This window comes from Amphiura filiformis, chromosome 12 (assembly GCF_039555335.1).
Source record: "Amphiura filiformis chromosome 12, Afil_fr2py, whole genome shotgun sequence".
Lineage (NCBI taxonomy): Eukaryota > Metazoa > Echinodermata > Ophiuroidea > Amphilepidida > Amphiuridae > Amphiura > Amphiura filiformis.
Genome location: NC_092639.1, coordinates 49,006,506 through 49,029,070, shown reverse-complemented (window position 1 = coordinate 49,029,070; position 22,565 = coordinate 49,006,506). Strand labels below are relative to the sequence as shown.

The following is a 22,565-nucleotide window of genomic DNA, read 5'->3' as shown; positions in this document are numbered from 1 at the left end:
TGGTTACTTGGCTACGTAGCAGGATTTACAAATGTTGTGGCGATATGGTGGATGTTCATCATTGTTAACGCTCTGCAAGGAGTGTTCATTCTCTTGGCATTTGGGATGAATAAACGTGTTAGATCTATGCTTTTAGATAGGTTTGGATCCATAAATCGTGATCATCATAATGTATAAATTCTAGTGAATATTGTTAAGTAGAATGAACGAAAGAAAAAGAAAAAAAAGAAATAAGAAAAGAAAAGAAAAGAAAAGAAAAGAAAAAGGAAAAAGGAAAGAAAAGAAAAGAAAAGAAAAGAAAAGAAAAGAAAAGAAAAGAAAAGAAAAGAAAAGAAAAGAAAAGAAAAGAAAAAAGTAAAGTAGAAAGAAAGAAAGAAAGAAAGAAAGAAAGAAAGAAAGAAAGAAAGAAAGAAAGAAAGAAAGAAAGAAAGAAAGAAAGAAAGAAAGGAAAGAAGAAAAGAACGACAGAAAGAAAGAAGGAAGGAATAAAGGAAGAAGATTAATACAAATCACCTTTACCCGTGGATTTAAAGCGATAATCACTTGTACTTTTTGTCACAACATGGTCACCAAGATCACAATTGTAAGTGAAGTACAATTCTTTTATTAGGATTGTAGGCTTTTGCAGCTACATGATTTAGACTATCATTATCTAGCTTCAGAATGAGCTTTCAACAAAAGGGTATTCACACAAAACTAGTTAGAGTTTAGAGTAGTGATTATAAATTATCAGATCCTATACTTTCACAAATCATGTTTGTTCAATATAAATGTAGTTATACAACCTCAATTAGGTTATATATTTCATGTTGATTGCACCCAATCACGAGATCAAAATATCAACATTCTAAATATTTCCGTTGACCATGTGTCTTAAACAATTAGAATTTTTCCATAACTTGATATATCTAAGAATGTATGCATGTGCATTAAAGCAATAATGTGTGATTTGCATAAAGGATAGATTATTATTTAAATGTTTGTTTTCACTGATCACATTATCCCCTTTTAATTTCGAGCCAAACAAATGAGGAATAAGGAAGAAAATTGCAATTCATTCCAACGCCCACACATTGCGTGTACTACGCTCGCCGATCGTATTACATGTAACTGCACGGAGCATCGCGCTCGACGTGTGTACATTCAAGCTAACATCCACAGTACATGTTAGCAAGTACTCGATCGTTGAACTCTGAAAACTGGGTCGACCCGGTTTTAATACAAAAAGTTAAATGTTACTGTTATTACAGCACTTCTGGCTTAGTCTTTTACGAGGTATTTTAGTATACCACTGGGTATTATAATTATGAAAAAAGTAGAAATCCGAGTAAAATTGAGGGCGTCGCTAGCAAATAACACATTAAGGCTTTAATGCGATCTCCCGGAATTTGCGGAATTGGTAGCAGTGTCGTGCTAATTCTCATATGGCGCGAATTCCGACGTGTGCGTGTAGGGCGCCCATGGCGTGATGCTGTCTGAGCATTTTATAAAACAGCAGAAAGATAACATTTACATCCATCCTTAGGTTTGACGGTAGTTTCTTCCACAAGACCCATTGACTGGCCTGGTACCCATTTAAACTCAAACTTCCGCAGCAATTTTGACAATATCACACGTGCTTCGATCTGAAAAAAACAACACACAAAATGTAAAATGTGTTATACAAATAGGTACGTGTAGCTTGTAAGTGAAGCTTTATAAACAAGAAAGCAAACAATGGGCGGTGATATAAAAAGAAGTGTTTCGCTAAAAATCATGAACATTATCGTTTCACACGAGTTTTCCAGAAGTCATAGAAAGACTTTAGTACTTAAGAGTTTAAACGTCCCAGGAAGTTTTCGAGTCACTACTCCCGAATGTAGAAGATGAACGATTCTAAAAACGTAATAGGCCTACTGTCAGATATAAATTGACTACAACTCCAAAAATGTTATCAGCTAGAGGCGATGTACATCACATCTCCGGGAGGGAATGATGGGGCGTTACCATGGTTACAGGCATGTATTATATCCAGGTACCCCATTTACTATAGGGCCACATTTTGATATCGGAATGATTCTCAACTTTTTTCCCATGTCATTTACTAGCTTTGGCTATGTTATCTTACCAGTGCGAATTGTTGTCCTATACACACACGTGGACCCAAAGAGAAGGGAAAATAGGCATACATGCTCGCCCTCCTGTAATATAAGTATAATCGAGATGCAAATATATATAGTCTTAAAATGTATGGTACGTCAATACTGCTGTTTTCTTCGTTTTTTGCCAAATTTTAATTTTTTTGTCATTTTCAAAAATACCAAAAGACAATTTAAATGACTTATCCTTCAGTTTTTTTAGTAATTTATAAACAATTTTAATTTTTTTTACACATTGAATGGGTCTTTAGTATAACTGAAATTGGTTATACAATTTTCCTAGTCAATAATTAAGTTTGACTGGTACCAATTCTCACTTTGTCACCTGTATAATTATGTAAAATGGAAATCATGTTGATTAGGTCGCCATCGTTAAAGGTCATATATATATATTGCTCGGACAACATCATATGTGACTGGACGCGGCGAATCAGCCGTAAAGTCGGCCCCGGTCAATTTTGTTTTATTTCGTGTTTAGAAAATATATACCATAAGCTTTAAAATGGATATCCTTTTAAGGACATATTACATCAGTCGTCCAGAACATTGCAAGAACTCTAGAATCACCAACAAGAAGACCGCTGGTTAAGTACCTATAGAATAAGCGGGGTTATGATTTGTTGAACTCTGTTCCTTCGACAAAATTGTATTTTTTATCGGTTGTACATGTGTCTCTTTTTCTACATTTCTGGTAATAAATATCCAACAGTGATAATTGGCGGTCATTTCAAATCATCCCCAAGTCAACGAGGCTTAGAAATATCCTCTCATTGTTCATTGTTGATTATACATACCTAGACAAAATACAATGCTTTGTTATCTATACCACTTGAACAGGATTTAGCCCAAGCAAACAAAGACAACAACTATTCTATAGAAATAGGTAGAAGCTTATTATCCTCTTCAGCAGTAGTATTATTGATTTAAACACAGCGCTTGATAAGATACTTGTCGCAACGAATTGATACACCTATGAATACGACCTTCACATACATTTTACACTTTAACTCAGAATACAATTTGCCGAGTTTACGGCTGATTCGCCGCGTCCACTCACAATTATTATTGGCAAGCTAATACTATGAGGACAATGAAAATTACTCTTTTATACTTGCGCTGGGATCACTGAATGGGTCTTTAGTATAACTGAAATTGGTTATAAAATTGTCACTTCTGGAAACAGCAACAATTAATTTCAAGAAATATCATCATGGCACTAGTTTTATGATCATTAGCCTATTTTAGGCGTAGCACCAAATTATCATTGAAGTACACAACATCAATTTTGGATTTGCAACCTATACAAGAATGTCGGAATAGGAATTGCAACCAATCTCATCTTATTGATTCAAAATCCTGAAGATCTTATTTGCAGATCACTAGTTGCATTGTTCTAAGGCACCACATCCAAATTTGGTCCTATAGAACTATCGGTGCCCGGTTAGGTACCGATGACTCTTAAGGGTACAGCCTATAGGAATAAAGACCAATCGAACATATTCTTGTTTATGCCATAATATTGTAGTCTTTCAACCCTTTCATAACTTCAGCTGTGTAACTTACGAAAATTCCCGCTAAAAAGTGGTTCTTTTAATTTTTGAAAATCTGGATTTTCGTACTGATCATACTATAATGATCACCAGACAATAATGTTCTAATCACACTATAGACTGTGTTGACATGAGACGTCAATTGCTAGGCAATTTCGGTCATATGCCCACGGATATGTTATGTTCAGTACGGTGTACCATGAGGAACATGCTAACTTAAAATAATTTTGCAAACTTTGATAATTTTTACAAACTCAAATGATTTTTTACAAACTCGAATAATTATTACAAACTTTAATTTTTGTTGTTGCAAACTTTAATATAATGTATTGTGCATGTAGAGGCCCATTTATTGTCGGATTTCTGTATTTAGATCACGCAGGGGACGCACCATTAGATTCTCAGGGTGCATGGGAGTTTGGGTCAGGCAGAATTTTTTTGTATTTTTTTATCGCCTCCAAAGGGAGGATTTATTTTCACCGCCTTTTTTATTTATTTATTTATTTTTCAATTATAATGTATACCTTTATACAAAGTTGGGTGGGAGAAATTTGTTTTACTCACCAGTGAGGCAAAAAAAAATTCCATCTCACTAGTGGGCGAAGTTGTTTTTTTCGTCTCACTAGTGGGCGAAGTTTTTTTCAAAAACTCCCATGCCCCTTGAAATCAAATGGTGCGCCTCTTAACGCGGCTGTGTACTCTAGACATTGTGAAATTCGATGAAAGTGCAAAATGTGACCACTTTAAACTTCAACGGCCATTATTTCAATGTTCATTTTCTCGGTAAAATGACGATTTAGGTACACGATAACTCAATAAATACAGCATCTAGGTAAGCAAATATGGTCATCGTAAAAAGCACGATTGACTCAAGAAACGGTTTTCTCATTTTTTTATATTTTGGTCTATTTCCGATTTTAGGCATCATTTTGTGCAAATAGGCGTTTGTGAATTTTAAAAAGTTCAATTTGATGTCTTATATGGTCAATATCTCAAAATATAAGGCCAATTGATATAAAAAAATATAAAAAAACCGTTTTTGGAATGGAGCCTCAAGTTTGAGCTAAAAACAGAATAAAATATTTTGGAAAGAGTGTTTTTTTGTTATGATGTACCTAACAAATATTGCCAAAAACTCACTTTTTTTGTGATTTTCTTCAGAATTGTTGTTTTTACCCCAAATCTGTATTTATATTAAGATTGATTGATGTCTTGCCTTCATAAAAATGTATACTTTTATATGTCTTGTGCGAATAATTACAAAGTTATTGCACTTTTACTACATGCATGTCTGAGAGTACACAGCCTCCTTAACAACAATTGGGCGCTATTAATACACATTAATGTTTTTAAGCAAATAAAATTCCAAAATATGGTACGTTTTCTGCCTTTGCTTGCCACGTGGTAAGCCTATGTTGAGGTTGCGATTATAAAAAAAAAATCAAGATGGATACCAACAAGTCGTGTGGCCGAGCGGTGTAAGACCCTTCTTTAAAAAAAATCATATCGCATCGCGCATAGACTCAATCTCGATAGCCTGAGTCTCGCTCTCTCGTGAAAGTCGAAAGTTTGCCAAAAAGTATTTCAAGTTTGTAAAAATTATATGAGTTTGTAGAAAGTTATTTGAGATTGTAAAAAATTATTAGAGTTTGTAAAAAAATATTTGAGTTTGTAGAAAATCATTTCAGTTTGCAAAAGAATATTTGAGTTTGTGAAAAATTATTTTAAGTTTGCATGTCCCTCATGGTACACCGTAGTTCAGGGACCGTGCTTTTAAAAAACCCGCCAGATCGCAATCAGGCCATTGACCTGTGTAGTGGTCATACGTTGCTCGCTCAACCATAACATCATGACTGTCCCTAATAGCTACTCATTAATAATGCGTTGCGTCAGGTCATGGACTCTATTCAATAATTTTAATCCTTTCTTTAAGGTCAATAGATGAAAGGGAGACCTTGAAAAACAGATGCTTGTTTCTAGATAATATTTTATCATCCAAGCTGGTGATCTAGGATATTTCTAGGAGGCGACACTTATTGATTCATACCGCTCACATCTTTCTTCATCCAATGGACTTTGGGGAACTGCTGAGATAATAAGTGGATGTTACAATCTAATCGGCTACAATCGGCATAGTTGATGATATCTGATTCTGATAATTCACTAGTAGCAGCGAAATTACAGCGCTTTGTATCCTCTGGTGCACTATATAAATCTTATATGGATTCATGTTATTTATTTATTTATTTTATAAATATTTCTTGTAAACACAATCTAATGTGGTGCTCACTACATGTAGAAGGCCTGGTCTGCAAATGTTCAGTGCATAAATCTTGTAAAGATAAAGCTTCATATGTTTAGTGTAATCAAATGAAATACCAAAGCTGGATATTATACAATCGTGATGCATTCCTTCTTGTTATGGACGACAAGTATTAACTTTGATATTATTATGGCAATATCCATTCCCTTCTCAATTGATTATGCTTTCTTTTCGAAAAATAAACCATGAGGCCTAGAGGCCATGATATAAACCTATATTCGGTATGCGGAAACCTTCCACGGTTAGGGCGGCGCTTGCACTCGCATATTCGCTAAACTGCCGCCTCCTTCATTTGCCAACCTTTATCGAGGGGCGTGTTTGAGGTTTTATAGTCATACATGTAGGCCTACCATTTTTCACCCTGATGTGGCAGTCAACGTCAACGCGTTGAAGCAGCTGTTTCGCTCGCGCATCTATGTGGCGTATTAAGCGTGTGCATGTGTACACCAGCGCTTTGACCGAACGCTAGTAATTATTTGGCTGTGTCCAATTAAATGCTCACTGTACTGACATCACTACCACATCAGGATGAAAATCGCATATCGCAAACCAGCCAAATTTGTCATAGGTTTGAATTGTAATAGGAAAACCGTGAATATATGGTCTCAAACTCTGAAACATCTGAGCAGAAACGTGTCCTTTTTCTTGGTTTAAAGTGAGTCTGTAGCTGTCGCCATTTTTGGAATATAATACAACATTCTCTGGCCAAACATCGGGTTAAATGTAAGTAAATAGTTCAAATCGTCTAAATTCAATAATATCAAACAGTCACGGACATTAAGTCAAGGCTACATGAGAAGTTTGGGGTAGGTCACGCATTTCCTTGGTATAAAAAACAGCCAAAAGGATGTCAAAAATTCCCTCTTTTTATTACAACGCGATTTATTACGAAACAGCATTTTCATAGGGCATACGCTGGTTCTTTCAATTCTAATTTAAATTCTGTTCCTCACATGCAGTCTGATTTGGTATCTATGTTTTCATCAAAGTCTTGGGAACTAATGTGGACAGTAGTTTCGTTTAAAAACGGATACTGTTTAAAATATCAGTATTTACGCGAGCGACATTTTGAGTGTGTAAAATGCATTGAAAATTGTCGGCTAAAGAATGCATAAATTAAAATCGCGAACAGTAATAGCAACAATAACTATCTACATTCCAAGCGGAAACGCTTTTCATAAGCATACCACCTATTTTTGGGCAATCGCTGCAACCGAAATATGAAATTCCAGGCCATCTGTAAAAAAAGAGCGTGAGCATATTTTACTATGAACTTGGAACATCAAAACACATGTTTTAATTGGTGTCAGACCTATTTTAATGATACGATAATTATGCCCCAATAATGGCTTTCATTTGAACTATTATTTGTTAAACTGCTATTTTTACTTTTTGAGAAATTAATGAATTTATCGAAAAACTCGACGGAGAGTGTCACCGTAACAGCTACATGCCTTAACATCACACAATAGATATGTAATGCATTGTATCAAGCATAATAATTAACGTCTGCATAGTACAAATGTTCCGGGTACTAAAAAAAGTGCCATCGGTACCTCTTCGGGCACCGAGAGCGCTATAGGACCAAAAAGGATGCTGTGCCTAACACTGTACTTACTTGTCATCATCGTGCAAAAATCTATCTGGGTCATAGGTCTCCGCGTTTTGAAAGTACTCCTCCATCTTGGCCATTGTGTAAGAAAATACCTGAAAATGCCAAAAATGAAAATCAAAAACAAATATAAACATTCCCTTTCATCCATATTTGTAGGAACACCAAAAAAAAAAAAACTTGATGTTTCACTTGGAAATAAGTCTGAATATGATCTATAGATCATGCGAGAATTCTTCCGCTACTCGTGTGTGTTACCAATCTGCCAAAGGAGTTTACAAGCTGCTAAATGTCAAAATGTCAATTTTTTGCCATACAATTTGTATTATATCGCGAATTTGACAAAATCCAAATTATATGATATCAGAAGGGCATAGTTTTCTGAATGCACTTTTGTGTGTCTGATGTGTTCTCAGGTCCCAAAAAGTTAGCATATTGTGCAAAGATAGGTCTTTAACCGTAATCCGCCAGATGCTTTTTGGCGACGGGAACGGAAAAAAGGAAGGACTAAAGAGAGAAAACAAAGAAAGAAGTTGTTTGCTCTGGGTGGGATTCGAACCCGAGACCCCTTGCATGCCAAGCACTGGGTCGGCGACACTTTGCGACGGGTGTTGGGCTACGCTGGTCAGCGAAACCATGCCTAGATATCACTTAGGGCTCTTGCGTCATCACACCACGTGGGATGCACGCACGAACAGCGCATATATCAAGTAGTATTTTGTAGTACTCAGGCGCATCAGGGTTAATTGAGCCTATATTGAGTTCCGATAGTGGTCACCTAAGGCTGCAAAATAAAAACCAATCAACTCACCACAACTGGTGTTCCAGCAGGTATCTTCATCCCATCAAAAGTACAGTTATGTGGGGCTACACGTACAGAACCAGATGCAGGTGGATGCAATCGTAGAGTCTCCTTGAGCACCTGTGTCAAATGTATGACCGGATAATGTACGTTTACAGGTTTTATGTCTATCATCAGTTTGTGTTTAATTTTTGACGTTTAAAGGGCAGGCCTACTGCAAAAACAAGTTTATCTCTATCCGAAGATAATAATTATTACATTACAAGTTGATACTCGTTGCAATTTTTATGCGTATTTCTCCTGAAAAAAGAGAAATTGTGTGGGTAAAGTTCGGGCTCGTACGTGTTCTTCCCCCGTTTGAAGCGAAATTAATTTTCAAGGCAGCGGCTGATGACGTAAGTAAATGAAGCGGACACTGTATCATGCTCTCATTTACTTGTGTGATCACTTTGACAAGTTTGACATTAGCAACAATGAGTTGTACTATTATTTACCATAACAATGCTGTATAACAATATGCAGACTATTGTTCTCATTTGGGAAACAAAGCGTCACACAGTATTGTCACTATGCGTTTGCTTTGATACATGAGTTTGTGGACTTAACACGTTTTATATGCTAGTCTCAGATTGATCACGCTGAAATTCTAAGCTCAAATTATTTTTTAGCCCAAATATTTCTCATGATATATACATATGAATTGTAATATCACAATTTACTAATATATAAACAAAAAGAAGCGGCTGATTTTATCCATATGTTTAAAAACCATTAAATTTGTAATACTTAATTCAGAGGGTTTTTTTCTGTGAAGAACAACAGTATACGTTATGTGCATTGAGAATGTGTATAGTGCTTACTCGCAAAACATGCAAAGTCATTTCATGACGTCAATTTTTTTCCCAGGTCAAATCTGTCTCGTTCGAAGGAACTCATGGCTTAAGTTGGTTTTTGCGGAATATCAATTTTAAACGTCTTATTTTCTCCAAAAAAAAAGAGTCATTTTCATTGTCCTCATAATATTAGCTTGCCAATGATATGATGTTGTCCGAGCAATATATATGACCTTTAACGATGGCGACCTAATCAACATGATTTCCATTTTACATAATTATACAGGTGACAAAGTGAGAATTGGTACCAGTCAAACTTAATTATTGACTAGGAAAATTGGTTTATTTGAGTGATATGGAGAGTCATACTGAAGATTTACAAAGAGAAGTGGGCATAATACCTTAAACTGTTAGCTTCTAGAAAATAATTTTTATAATTCAGTATGTAACTTATATGCAAGAGAGCCTGAGCTTTATCAAAAATTCTTTTGATTGACATATTTGAAGAGTGTGGATGCATCAATTTTGTATGTTGTTCTAAATAAAGTAATGTGTTCAATTTTGTTTTCTGCGAATTCTGCCGTGTTTAGAAAATATATATCATAAGACTTCAAACGATATCCAGAAGCGGAGTTAAACTTTGCTCCTTTAGCAAAAGGGTACACTATTTCGGTGCTACATTATTTATCTTTTTCCACATTCCTGGTATTATGGTCATAATTGGCGGTCACTTCAAATTATTCCCAAGTCAACGAGGTTAAGGAATGTCCTCTCATTGTTCATTTTTGGTTCACCCACCACTTGAACAGGATTTAGCCAAAACAAACAAAGACTAGAGCTATTTACGAATTCTATACATAAGTAGAAGCTTATTATCCTCAACAATAGGATTAATGCTTGGTTTATAAAGGTGTTTGACTGGCACTAGTAATATGAGAAGCATGTAGCACCAACTTGAGGTACATATGAAACTCAGAATACAGTTTACCAACTTTACGAACGGTCAAATAATACCACTGATAAAATAATACTATGCAAATGTTCACGTTCCGATAGAAAAATCCATCGGCACCTATCGGGGAACCGATAGCCCTATAGAACCAAACTATACGTGATGCCTTACCTTACCACATCTCATTGCCAGTTCACAAAAGTTAAACAACGCCTTAAACATGTTAAAGGAACTTTAACTATAAACGTTTATCAAGTTACTATGTATTTTGTGTTAGTGTCTTCGTTCCCTTACCGCCATCATATATTCTAATTTAGATAGGTCTTCAAATGCTACATTATCCTTGTCTCCAATAACTGCGTCTATTTCAGTTTTTAACCTAAAGGAAGAGACATTGATGATCGATTAAATCATTGATTATATCAAACGATTTTAAGGACAAATAGGCAGACATCACACATAATTACAAAACAAGAACTGAAATCAGGATGTTTCAAATTAAATAAATGTGACTTATGACAACTATAAATATGCAAAGGTATGAGGTATGAAACGGTAAGAAACTTGACAATGACACCGAAATAATTTATGTCTAATCACTGTCTTACGAAGATTATTGTTCGCGGTCCATTATCAAGGAAAACACTCTCAAACAAATACCGTACCATGTGCTTATGATCGTGTGATCATCGATTGCGCTTACTGAGGAGGCTACAAGATAAAGTGTGGAAAGTATTTTTGTGTGGAAAGTATTTTTTCAGTGATAGGCTATAGAGTTTTGGGTTGGTTTTTAGTACCATAAACCAAATAATTACGTTAACAGTTATGTTTGCCCCTGTATATGCTAAACAAAGATAAATATGTCAAAATTAAAACCAGCAGCCAATACCTGTACCCTTTAGCTCTGATTTACGATCTTACTCCTTGTAACTGTTTAAGAATAGAAACAGTGATCTAAAACCCAAGGAAGTAACGAAATCATAAAATCAATAAGGCATGTAATGGAGGAAAACTGCAACTTTTGAATTTTTATCTTCCTGGGGTTTTGGGTTATTATGGCATTATTTCTTAACCGATTTTAACGAATGGGGTTTTAATTCCAAAATTCTGAATTCCGAAAGATGCAACTAGGATATACAGGGGTACCAATAACTGGTACCTTAATTGTTTTGCAGACTGTACTATATATATGACTATTATTTGAAGCAGGCTCTAATAATAATACGGATGGTATTTGAGTAAATATAATACCTGTAGACAATGTCTGGGTGTTGAGTGAGTTCCATAAGAGTCCAAGCAAGTACGTTGGCAGTTGTCTCTTGACCTATTATCATATATATTTAAAATGTTAAATTAATACGACGAATTTAATGTTATAATGGATAAAATGGTGTCTTAAAAATTAAATGTGAAAATAGTTTGCAGAAAACATAATCACTTGTATTAAGCCAGAGAGGTTGGGAGCCGGGATGGCATGAATGAGAGCAGAGAACGGAATGTACAATGGGCATGATGGGCGAAATCGAAGCGGCACTACTACCTGATAGTTGACATCATCATATGGTACACAAAAATGGACATAGAATGGTCTGCTCAATCTGGGATGTTTGGTTACCGTCCTAGGTAATGGCAACAAAACTAAACTAGGCCTCAATGGGAGTTGAACAATTTTCTGCTTTACCTAGTTAGCGAAGCATTTTGGGAAGGGTGAACTGTTCTTTATTTGAATTGTGATATCAGAAGAACATTTTGACACCTCTTTCTCAAAATTGGAGCATTGTCATGTTTTTCCCCAATGGAGCCAAACACAAATTTGATCTTTGATTTTTTCTGGAAATAACTATACATTACATAGGGCCCTACATAACTATACATTTGCTGAATCTTTATATGAGAGGAATACGATGATCACATTGATGATTTCTAACACAATCTGTGTAGAGTTCGATGAACCCCGTCGATGACCGCAAAAAGCTAGTCCGGCCCAAATGTTATTATGTATTTCGTGAACCCCCATGATGTCAACTATCTCTGGTAGCAGTGCAGATTTGCCTCCCCAACACCTTTACAAAATACTTGCTCCGATTACAGGATACTCGATGTGATATGATAAGGTTCTATGATTGATTGTTACCATGGTTACTTGCCATGGTTACCATGCGATTACTTACCTGCGATGAAAAACGTAACAAATTCGTCCAACATCTCCTCCATTTCTGGAAGGCCTTCTCCTGACTCGCTAGAAGTCTGTATGATGTAGGCGATTATATTGTTGGATAGTGGCTGCCCCTTCTGGAGCATATCAATTTGGCTTTGGATACATTGTCGGCCAGTTTCTCGGATGAATCGGCACGAGTTGGCAACTTCTTTGCGATACTCTCTGGCTGATGGCAATGGGTTGTACTATGGAATGAAATGAGACGATTGCACACAAAACTCTTTTAAGACCCATAATCAGATAATCTATAGATCTTGTATTTTACACGTAAAGCATGATATTGGGAATTAAGAAGACACGGACACCTTGTAAAATATCTTTACTGCATCAAGCCAAAAGAGCTCTAGAAAGTTTGAACCACACACCGGATATACATCATGGAAATACTTTGGAAAAGCTGCTAAACGTCTCCAAATCGTCTAAATTATATAAACAGTTGTCACTTTATACTCAATAGGTAAAGCTCATGTGTCAAGGGCGTCAATCTGAAGTTCAACGTGAGGGGACACACAGTTTCTCTTTCATTTGACAGCACTCGGGGAGTCATACCGCCTTTTTGGGCTTTCGAGATACGAAAATATATGAATATTGACCCGAGTCTTATGATAGCTGTCACGCTGCGGGTGGGGAAATATTTTTATTGCATTCTTTTCTTTTTTTCTCTTTCATTTGACACCACTCGGAGGTCATTTCGAGGCATTTCGAGATTACAAAGGTTACTGAGTAGGTAAGGAAGAAAGTAAGTTAGACTTATAATAGGCTGAGACCATTTCATGGTTCAGCAAAAACGTACGGGACATGTTAAAGTAATCGAGTAGAATGCTCACTATCTCTTCTTTAAGCACTGTCAGTGATTTATTGTTTTCACAAATCACCATTTGTTAATATGATAATAATTTCTACACATATACTAACCGCTAACCAAGGCCGACGGAAAGCATCAGAGAGAGCTCTCAAGGAGCATGTTACAGCATCAATGAAAGGTTTCGAACCACCACTGTAAATACCGAGGTCAGTTCCAAAAGCGACCTGAAGAGAAAAAAAAAGTGTGTGATATAGAAACGACATTATAGCAACGCTGACATTATTCGGGTTTGCATCAGCAACCATACTCACGGTCAGCAGCGCTGTGGCGGAACCGGTTGCAGGCGGGCCTGTACCAACCTCCTCCTCCCCCTCACACACACCCGCCCACCCACATATTTCAACCGGCCCTCCATAATGTGCTGTGTGTCACATGTCTTTGTGAACATAAATAATCAAACATAAATAATCACTGCTCTATTCTAGACCCTAAAAGAACGTGTAAAAATGATGCACCAAGTCAAAATTGGACCTTCATTTTCCAAAATTTTTCCAAATCCCTGTTACGGATAATCCAATCCCCCTTTTCGTAACTGCTTTTGACATCCAACACTAATGCTTAAAGCAATAATTTATACAATAATAGTTCACACTTGTCCACGAACATGACGAATGGCTTTAATTTGAGCCTTCATTTAACCCATTTTGTGATTTTTCAAACGAAAATTGTACACAATAATAGTGCAAAAAATGGCTGCAATTGGGCCTTCAATTTGCAAAGGATTCTCTGACACCCCCTTTTCGCTTTTGCTTTGGACACCCAGTACTATATTTTGAAGCAATAATGTAATACAATAACAGTCAAAACATGTCTCCGATTGGCTTTAATTCGGCCTTCATTTCACCAATTTTCGGCTTTTTCAAACTAAAAGTGTACACAATAATAGTACCAAAATGGTCTACCAAATGGCTTCAATTGGGAGTTTATTTTGGAAAAGTTTCTCAATTATCAGGAGGCACATCCCCTCAGACAACCACCCCACCCACCCCACCCCCACCCCCACGTGACGCTTCGCGGCCCTTATTTAAATTTTCCCCCCACTGACACCACCCCCACCCCCCCCCCCCCACCCCCCACACACCCCACACACACACCCACACTTTCAAAACCGTTCCGCCGCCCGCTGGGTACAGCACTGCTGGGAATCGAACCAGGGCTACTGTATTGTTTAGGCGAGTGCATCGCCCATTACATCAACCCAAAAGCTAGCGCTGGATAACAATTTCTTATGATGAAGCAAGTGGACACTAACGTATAATTTTAAAATCGCAGTATGAGTATAGAGCTGTCTTGTGTTAGGACAACTTGTGAAAGTGATATCGTACTGATTTATAGCATCATACCTTTCCAATGATATCCAATCCAACTTTGTTGAATTCTTCCAGCATCACAACCTCAGTTTCGCCGTCACTTCTACCCACAAGTTCTTTAATCAGCAGATCAGAACTCATATTGAACTGGTTCAGGCACGTTTTTAGGTAACTGTCAACAGGAAAAAAAGTAAATTGCAGTAAACATGTAAAACCGTAAAACTTCATCTTCCTCTGCTTAAAAGGGCATTTCGTGATCCACAGCCATATCTCCCCTTTTCCAACAAAAAAAAAAGAAGATTTTTATACCATTGGAAATCTCTGGCTACATAATGTTTATGTACAAAACATTGAATTACCTTCTCGTACACCATTGTACACCAGAATGAAATTACAACAGTGGTCTATGGTGGAGTAGTGTAATACAGATAATCATACATGGATAACTCGCAAACGCAAAATCGAAATCAACTAAAATTTTAGGAATAAACTTTTTTTAAACTTATTTCATATAGATGAGTTGACTTCTGACGTCAATGCCTGGCAGTATGCGCACGCATCATCACAATTTCCATTGTTTTTTTGCCTAGCAGTACCCGCGCGCATCATATTTTGTTCAGGGCTCGTGTTTTTAAAACTCCCGCCACGTAACAATAAGGCTATTGAACAGTGTAGTGATTGCACGGGGTTCACTCAAGCATATCGATATACCAGTCCCTTGCCTTTGTTGATAAACATTGAGGTCAACTCATCTATAGACGAATACTTTAGTACCTCAGACAATACTTTAAAATGAAGTGCGCCCTCATAAAAAAAAGGTCTTAAATTATAGCTGTATCTTTTAATTCGGATTTAAGATTTCGTTCGTTGAAATTGGTAAAGAGATCATGGTGATCCAAAATCCCAAGGATGAAGCCCCGCATGAAACAAATTTAAAATTTGAAGATGCCACCATTAGACGCCCTATTGATTTGTACACAAAGCGTTATCTCGAACATGCACCGTCCTTTCCATTGATTAGAACATTTATATGCACTTTTGATTTTATTCCTTCCTTGGGTTTTCAATTGATTCTCTACAAATGAGTTCTTAAATTAAAGTAAAAGGGCCTACTGGTTTAAATTTTTAATATAATGTGTGTCTTTATTTAGGATATACAGGGGTGAACATAGCTGGTACCTTAATTTTTTGGTTGCCTGTATTTCAATACAGTGGCGTAGCCAGGATTTTTGAACCGAGGGGGCACAACTTGTAAATGTACCGACGGAAATATTTTTTGCCGACGGAAGTTGTGATTTTTTTTTTTGCATGGTTTGAAAAAGTGAAGAGCAAAAAAAAAAAAAATTCTATAATTCTCCCTTTTTTTTCGGTCACCCTGGGTGAAAAATAATCTATTGTTAACCCAATTTTTTTCACCAACACCTTCCGTCAACCGGGGCCTTACATAAACCGACGGCCATGACGAGCGGGGGGCACCGGCCCCCTGGCCCCACTGGCTACGCCACTGTTTCAATACCTACCTTCTATGAAAGGCTGGGTTAAACAGCGCCCGGTTTCGCGCCCATCGTTCAGTCCGCATCTCTGTAACCAATCCATTGCCCATAAATCGTGATCCTAATACGGTATGTAGATGAGAATAAGTCCAGGAATATTTCGGAAAATTCGCTGTCACTAAAATTTCCTAGAATATAGAGTCATACAGTACAGGCCGTCAGTTTCCAGTGAGTATGAACAAGGCACATCAAAATGCAACATAGGAGCTACAGCTAAAAGTTCATTGAGGGCTTTACTGATCATGTTCTTCAGGACTGTTATTGAAAATAAAGACGAATTTCATAGTTCTAGTCCAATAAAACAGCACTTACTGTGGACGTTTCGAAATCTGTCAGATTTCTTTATCAACACTGATGTTGTTGTGACGACCTTCTGTGTACAACTCGTTGTTGCTTAGCAACTTGGTTGCCAGTTGGCTTCTTCAGGAGATCGTCAAATACGTGAGTTAGGTTGTATTGCCCCTCGTCTCTGTTCATGGTGGTGACAGATACAAACGATGGATCAAAGAGGCAGTGAAAATCAGACAACAGGGCACCACCATGAACAGAGACGAGGGGCAATACAACCTAACTCACGTGCAGTGCATTATGTGCAGTAGTCCTAAAGACTCCTTGTTTATACCCACCCAAGACCCCTATTTACTTAGTTTTGCCCCCACCAAAAAAGAAGAAAAAACGTTTTCCCACACGCTATATTTTCTTGTTTCCCTCTCAACCCCTAAAAAGTCCCTACTAAAACCTTTTCTGTGGAAAAATTCCTACTGCTTTTCCCAAACAGGAATAAAGCCGCTCAATTTTAAGCATCTGTCCCCGAAAGATCTAATTTTAGGTACTTCCCTCGAAAGGCTCCTATTTCTTAGCATTTGCCTTTGCAAGAACCCATTTTAGGAAGTTGCCAAATGCGCTTAGTACGTACATGTATGAATAATTTATGTCAACTTACTTTGACTGCACTGGGCGTGAGACAAATAACATTGCTAATCCACAAGAAATGTAAAACAAAAATGTGTCCATATTCTTTTGCACTGCGCTTGGAAATGGAAGAAGATAGAGAATTGAGGAGAAGGAGGCGAAAACGTTGAAATATGAGGAGGGACGAGAAAATACAGTATAGACGAAAAAGTAGAAGCATAAGAAAAGGTAGAAAAACAATAAGAATTCTGGTATAAATGTGTTGGACAATTATCAAATAAAGCTGAACAGAGGAGTACTAGCGATCAATGATTATCATTTATCATTATCACCCAGCAAACACAAGACGTTTTACAGAAATAGTTTAAATAACATTTTAACATGTTGAAAAATATTTTGCAAAAACGTTTGCCAAAAATACTTTGCAATAGCATTGAAGATGCGGATACGGTGCGATACCGTGGCCTCTCAAAATAAAAGTGAGTCCAATTGATTAATTTTATGATTCCAATGACTAAAACCCAAACGTGTTCATGACACGTTTATAACGTTTTAAACACTAAATGTTCTATTTAATGTGATTAGTGATGTGAGAGGATATTGTCATTTAGAATTACACGAGAGAGCCAGTTGCAATTTCAGTGTTTGGGTTCAATATTTTACCTGTGGGGTGCACCCCATTTTGAAAGTTGTGGTGCCATTTTACCTGATGCAACGCAATAATTGAAGTGTAGTCTCAGAACAATCAAAATAAATTTACAATTTTGTAGGACACATACGTTCAACATGGGCCTAAATATTTTGCACAGACACCGATTACCTGTCAGCTCAACAAACCCTCTCCCAGGGTCTGAGCAGAGTTCATAATTAATGATTGCACAGTCCCTTAGTTGAATAATGTAGGCCTTCAATGCATCCAAATGCTTAGCCTTACCAGACTTGCACCTGCATTACTGAAAAGTCATCCAATTTTTTTCTTAACCATCTGTTTCTTTGGGACATGAAATTGTCGAAAGTCTCATGGAAAATCTTCAAAAGTCACCCATTTAGGCTACCAAACCAGTTTGGCAACCCTGATTAATTTGTCCTTCAACACAAAAGCATCAAACACTTGACAACAGGTTCTCCATAAAAAACATTCACCTTTTGAACACTGATTACATACTAATGTTGACAAATTAGTTGAATAAACAATAGGGCCTACCGGCCTACATGTTAATTACTTGTGAGTTTCACCTGTGTAATATAATAGTTGATGCCGTGACCGGACTATGAGACAAGAAAGTAGTATGCGTGTGACGGGGCGTGTGAAAAATATGACAACCTTATTTTAGTCCGAAAGGCCCTTTCAGTGCATTTGAAACTAATTAACTTAACTTGACCCCCGTAACGTAAACAAAAACAAAATTCGATGTTTTATTGAAGTGCGCACGACCTTTACATCGCAAAAGTCCGTTTTCCGAAATGATATAAACCGTAAAAGATTTTAGCCTTACCAATTCGCCAAACTCAGTAATTTAGTATAGATATTTTTGTTTGCTGGGAATCTATGAGCACTCGTACATTATCGGAACAGACTTAAAATAATACGTGCTGGTTTCCTTAATATGCCACTAGTTTCCTGTTGACCGCTGCCACACAATAGCCCTGCTAAAGGGCAATTAGCCCGTGACAATCCAAAACCACACTACAGCATTAGCATAGATCCTGGTTATGTCCAAAGAAATGCTAAACCCAGTGACCGCACCCCCCCGAAAAAAAATTAAATGGAGGCCATCTTGGATTTGAAACCCTTAATAGCCCATTTTGGAAAATGCCGGCATCCATTTTTTAACACTTTTAATACAATTATATTAGTCATAGTATATATGCACTTTATTCCGTAATCAATAAGTAGCATAGTGGTATAGCCTGTGGACTATGGATCCATAGATTATAGGTTCGAACCCCGGTTAAACCCTAGTAGAATTTTAATTCTTATGAATATCTTTTTATTTTGTTAAGAGGAAATGATAATGGCAATAAACCTGTGTTATAGCTAGCCCCATATTATAGTTCTGTACTATATGTTTCATTACGGTCCATTATGGATGCAAAAAGAAATTACACGTCCCGTACATGTATTGTAAGTCTCATTTTTGCATCTCTGGTGTAAAAATTTTTAAGTGAATTATTTTTTTAAATAATAATACTATTGTATAATCTACTACTAATAATAAATAATACGGGTGATGGTAATAAGTCATTATTGATTCTCAGCTTATTTTTCTTAAATGTGACCAAAGCAATAGTATACGTACCAGTCTAACGCAAAATCTCCCATGATTTTCCCGTTCCGGCTGTATTCCGCAAGATCGGTTATATGTCCGAGAATGTAACTGAAAGTAAGGTATATGCCTAATTTTAAAAAAAATTGTATTCTAGCATCCAATTTGCATGGAACATTCCAGCAAACACAAAACGTTTTACAGAAAACGTTTTATTTTCGGGTTATATAAAGGGTATAGAACTTATTTGACAATTGACAACATATTTGGCAAAAATGTTTGCAAAAACAAAACCCCTTAAATATGGTAAATTGGGGTAAAAATGGAACGGTGGGGTAAATGAAACGCTGAGAATACAATTTCCTCAATCAAGAACAAAATTGGGCAACATCATACCGAGGGTTCCATTTACCCCAACGCCATAACTTCCGCTTTTGTTTCATACCCCAAACTTGGGATTACTCGGTATCACGGTATGGACCATGGAGTGGAAGAAAATCTCAAAGGTTGTCACTGACCATGAAGTGGTGCAACGGTTCAGTGAACAATACTAATTAAAGGATATTGATTCCTAAATATTTTAATATTGTTCTGAGAGTTGTCATACAATATTGGCAATATGTTTATTATCTACAATTAGTGATAGGCTGTATAAGGGTGTAGTTGCAAACAGCTTAGGGTACCAGCTTATTTGATGCAGCTTGTTGTTCTGAGTAATTTGACACCAATATTATTGAAATCGGCCAAAAAGTGAGACAGTGCCGGCCAAATAACGACACACAAGGGGGAGGGGGCAGATTTGATCTTTATTTTCTAGTTTTAAGAGAATTTTATCACATTAAGGATTATGTAATGCATTTTTGGTATCTACTTACATAGTTTTAGGTCCAGGAAGGTCATTTATGCACTTTGTGTCAAATGAAACTTTTTAATGTCCTTAAAATTAACGGTTTGGGGTAAAATTAGGCTGTGAGGGCGCTTTACCTTTTAGCGACCCCTTTCGCAACCGTTTTTTATTTTTAAGTTAATCATACTAGAGATAATCATCAATCATCCATATTCTGAAATTTTCAGCCATTTATCACATTTGGTGTGGCCGTGGCGCTAATTTTTAATTCAGGGGTAACCTGCCCATAGCAATATACAGGGGTCAACGAACTTTGTATCACATGTAAGTCAATGGAAACGTCTCTACACATTTTCAAATGGGTACCACGCACAACTGAAATAAGGTTGAGAGTTCAAATTTGGACAGATTTTGCTATTTATCAGTAACTTTGATTTGATAATAAGAAATGATAACATTTTAGTAGGGATACGTAACAGCTATTAGGCTAAACAGCGCCCTCACATCCTAAATTGGCTCTTAAACTTGCATCAAAACATACGATTTGTGTAAAAATTGCATAAATATATCCAGGGGACCAAAAATCATGTAAATATATCATTAAAATCCAACAAACAGCAAAGAAAACGCCCATAATTGTCAAAATAGTGAAAGATAGGGGGGGGGGCAAGAAATCCCCCTTATGCATCATTTTTTGGCCGGCACTGTCTCATTTTTTCAACCGATTTTTTTTTAAAGGTGTCAAAATGCTCAGGAGGATTAGCTGCTTCAATTCAGCTGGTACCCTAAGCTTTTTGAAACTGGCACCCTTTCTTTTGGGCCGCCTGTACAGCCTATCACTACTACAATAACATAAATGTTTTAAACAAAAATATAGCAGATTTTAATGATGAAATTATGCAATTAATATAAATTAGCTAATTAATTAGTTTGGTGTTCCATTTACCCTACAGCAGATCCACTTGAGGTAAATGGAACACGGTTGACTGACTTTAAATATATATGCACGGATGGAAATACCCATCCGATCGTCTACCCAGGGTAAGGTTATATACTTTATTTAACATTATATAATTCGTGACTAAACAAAGAATAACAACAATGATGTCTTTTCAATGTAAATATAGCTATGAATGAAGGCTCCTTGCATGTAATGCCCTTGTTCCAATTATGCTGTTCCATTTACCCCAATTTGTTGGGGTAACTGGAACACCATGACCATGCATGTATTTGGACCGAGTACAAGAAACACAACATAAAATTGGAGTTAATCTGTTAAAACAAGTTGTAAAACATATAGTATCTACTTATTTTTTAAACAAACAAAAATCATATATGGATACCCTCCCGACCACTGTCGGACCACAGAAAGTGAGTTATTGCGGGATTTATCCCAATTTAGTCTAATGGCGGGACGGCCATTATTCAATGTTGTATTACAAATCTGTAAAATACGTTGGAAGCAGAATTTATTTCTGCGCATTTTGACACCTCATTTGTAGCCATTTAGCTCCATTTATATTAACTCGCAAGCGCAGAATTGGAATCAACTAAAAATGTTGGTAAACGAGACTTTTGTCTATCTACTCAAACATCCCAGCAAGCACGTTACTACAGAAATGTATATTATATAGGGACCGTGGCGAAAGTGGTACAACACGGGGTACAATACGTTTTATATAAATAGGCCTATGCCTAATCCCCTAATGCCATTAAACTTACTTGGAAATCGGCGGAGAGGGAATATGTCGCAATGGGTAACGTCTGTAGTAAGTAAAGACTGTAAGACCCAGCAGCGCAGACACTATTACAGACGCAGCTATGGCGATGACCCCGAAGAATATGTACAAAAATGCCATGTTTCACGGTCCGGTTTCAAGTGTAATAACTAATATACCAATTAAGTACACTGTCGATTTGGGGTTTGACCACTGTCGATGTACGCGATTATGATGTGCTCGCGATCGGTTTTTCTTCAGCTTGATAAAATAGCTAATAATATTTTATGTTTATACCAAATAATAGCATTTTACATAAGCATCCTTGAACACAAAAATATGTCTCTTATAACACCATGAACACCACACACGTATATACAAATGCATTGTATGCTCATATTAAATGCGTGCATAATGTAGTCAATATTTTATATTATTGATTTCGCTGTCAACATCAAGGGCGCACACCACTAAATAACCGTCCCATTGGAATACACGTGAAAATACAAGAAAGTAAGTTTGTTTTTCTACCCCATGTAACAATATTTTTTGTTATGATCGGACTAATGTATTAAATAGACTTTAAATAAAGATTACATTTTATGTAATCCCTCCACCACCACCGATACACATTGCCCCCTAGTAAAATTGTATTGAAATCAGTC

General features: G+C 36.7%; 1 protein-coding gene across 1 annotated transcript; it reads right to left on the bottom strand.

The window, feature by feature from the left end:
• Nucleotides 1-545: 545 nt before the first annotated feature.
• On the bottom strand, nucleotides 546-22,299 carry LOC140166329 (cholesterol 24-hydroxylase-like). The gene is made up of 13 exons (XM_072189763.1): nucleotides 21,905-22,299; nucleotides 19,369-19,446; nucleotides 17,100-17,181; nucleotides 16,124-16,284; nucleotides 14,637-14,775; nucleotides 13,344-13,457; nucleotides 12,382-12,613; nucleotides 11,462-11,534; nucleotides 10,505-10,589; nucleotides 8,435-8,545; nucleotides 7,630-7,718; nucleotides 2,108-2,180; nucleotides 546-1,625 (listed from the first exon to the last, which is right to left on the bottom strand). Exons 1-13 carry the CDS (start codon nucleotides 22,039-22,041, stop codon nucleotides 1,485-1,487), a joined length of 1,515 nt encoding a protein of 504 aa, XP_072045864.1. The 5' UTR covers nucleotides 22,042-22,299; the 3' UTR covers nucleotides 546-1,484.
• Nucleotides 22,300-22,565: the final 266 nt, after the last annotated feature.

Excerpts from the sequence above, each read along its gene's own strand:
- LOC140166329 (XM_072189763.1), bottom strand. The coding sequence starts at position 22,041 with ATGGCATTTTTGTACATATTCTTCGGGGTCATCGCCATAGCTGCGTCT. Across the intron at positions 10,590-11,461 it reads CACCCAGACATTGTCTACAG|GTTAAAAACTGAAATAGACG; the intron begins GTATTATATTTA and ends CTCTTCCTTTAG. Across the intron at positions 2,181-7,629 it reads TTTTTGCACGATGATGACAA|GAGGGCGAGCATGTATGCCT; the intron begins GTAAGTACAGTG and ends CTTATATTACAG.